Raw genomic sequence first — 1,919 nt, 5'->3', positions numbered from 1 at the left:
GAAGACAAAGTAGATTGTCAGACACAAATACATACTTACTGTGAGGATTAAAGGGAGGAGTGAGTGATTTTCAAACTTCCTAGTCCTTTCTTATTGAAATTACTCTGGTTTGTTGCATTTGAATACAACTTAGAGGATTTTGTCCACTTAAGAGATTTTTCAAGCTCTTCCTTAGGTTTGAGAATATCCTTTTCTAATTTGTTGCTCTTCTCCAAGGACAATCCTAGATTTTTCTAAGAGTTTTTCAATTTTTCTTCAATTTCAGCTTGTAAACCATTTGACATTCCATTAAGCTTTTCAGTTTCTTAAGTTTTCTGATTCAACTGACTTTTAAGTTTAGGGTTATCAGACTCTACAGACACCATTTTTGACATTCTCTCCTCCAGTTTAGCTTTGTTTTCAGTTAAACTGTCAAGTTCAGCATTCATGATGTCTCTTTCAGAGGTTAACTCAATTACAGAATCAATCATAACTTTTGCCAAAGTTCTCAATTTTTTAAGAGAATAATTATTTAGATCATTTTTCATATCAAGAAGAGTGACCATGTCATCATCTTCTTCATTTTCTGTATGAGCCATGAGAGCAAACATTTCATTGAAAATGGTTTCCTCTTCATGCAGAGCCACCATAGACATATCATTTGGTTCATCAAGATCTTCTAATCACTTGAAGAGTCACCCCATGCAGCAAGAGCCTTTTTGACCACATAGTCAGCAACAACCTTTCGATCATTCTTACCGAGTACCAGTTCCCTTCTCTTCTCTTTGTCACTTCTTGGTTTTTGATGTTCCTTGTTATCATTTTTGAGCGGAGGACACTCTCTGATAAAGTGTCCAGCTTTTCCACACTTGTAGCAGGTATCATTTTGAGTAGCATTTCGCGGACCATTTGTTACTCTTTTAAAACCTTTGTTCTTTCTAACAATTTTTTGAAATCTGTTGATGAGATATGCCATATCATCATCACTGGAATCTTCATCTGTTTTGTACGTCATCATCAATGACTTATCTTTTTTGACTTCCTTCTTTGATGAATCATGATTTTGATTCATCTCATGAGTCTTCAGATTTACAATGAGAGCATCCATTGTTAGCACCTTCAAATCTTTAGCTTCAGTGATGGCATCAACCTTGCTTTCCTAGGACTTTTGAAGAATTCGAAGCACTTTTCTGACTTGTTTGCTCATGCAGATAGGTTCACGAAGACTTCGCAGCTCATTAGTAATGGAGGACAATTTTGTGAACATCTTATGAATGGTTTCTCCTTCCTTCATTTTGAAGTTTTCATACCGTGAGGTAAGCATGTCAATATTTGATTCTTTGATTTGTTCAGTTCCTTCATGAGCTGTCTTTAAATAATCCCAAATTTCTTTAGCAGACTCACAAGCTGAGACACGATTGAACTCATCAGGTCCTATCCCACAGACAAGAAGAGTTTTTGCCTTGTATCCCTTTTCTATCTTTTTTCTATCAGCTTCATCGTATTTCTTTGTAGGCTTTGGAATAAGACTGGTTTTCTCTCCATCCTTTTCTTCTATCATTGGAATAAACGGTCCATCAAGTACAATATCCCATAACTCGCTGTCTTCAGCCATGAGAAATTCATGCATTCTAACTTTCCACCAATTGTAGAAATGTCTATTGGAACGAGGAGGTCTTGTTGAGGACTGACCTTCTTCTAGATTAAGTGGAGCAGCCATTCTAGAACATATATCACTTTCTTGGGGTTAACCAGATAGAGAGTGCATGCTCTGATATCACTTGATATGATATGTGCCTTCACTTAACAGACAATGGACCAAGTCCCTTACTACACTAATAAGTATAAACAGAAAGTCAAATACAATTTGAACCAACACAATGATTTTACGTGAAAACCTCCTTGCTTAAGGGAGTAAAACCACAACATGTTTCACAGGA

The 1,919-nt window shown here is 36.3% G+C and overlaps 2 protein-coding genes across 2 annotated transcripts; both read right to left on the bottom strand.

The window, feature by feature from the left end:
- Window positions 1-658: 658 nt before the first annotated feature.
- Window positions 659-1,087, bottom strand: LOC138348096 (uncharacterized). Its single transcript, XM_069296705.1, has one exon. It carries the CDS (start codon window positions 1,085-1,087, stop codon window positions 659-661), a length of 429 nt encoding a protein of 142 aa, XP_069152806.1.
- Window positions 1,088-1,138: 51 nt separating this feature from the next.
- On the bottom strand, window positions 1,139-1,699 carry LOC138348095 (uncharacterized). Its single transcript, XM_069296704.1, has one exon. The coding sequence runs from the start codon at window positions 1,697-1,699 to the stop codon at window positions 1,139-1,141; it is 561 nt and encodes a 186-aa protein (XP_069152805.1).
- Between the last annotated feature and the right edge of the window lie 220 nt (window positions 1,700-1,919).

Source organism: Solanum lycopersicum, chromosome 4, assembly GCF_036512215.1.
Source record: "Solanum lycopersicum chromosome 4, SLM_r2.1".
NCBI classification, from domain to species: Eukaryota; Viridiplantae; Streptophyta; class Magnoliopsida; order Solanales; family Solanaceae; genus Solanum; species Solanum lycopersicum.
This window is presented reverse-complemented; position numbering and strand designations above follow the sequence as displayed.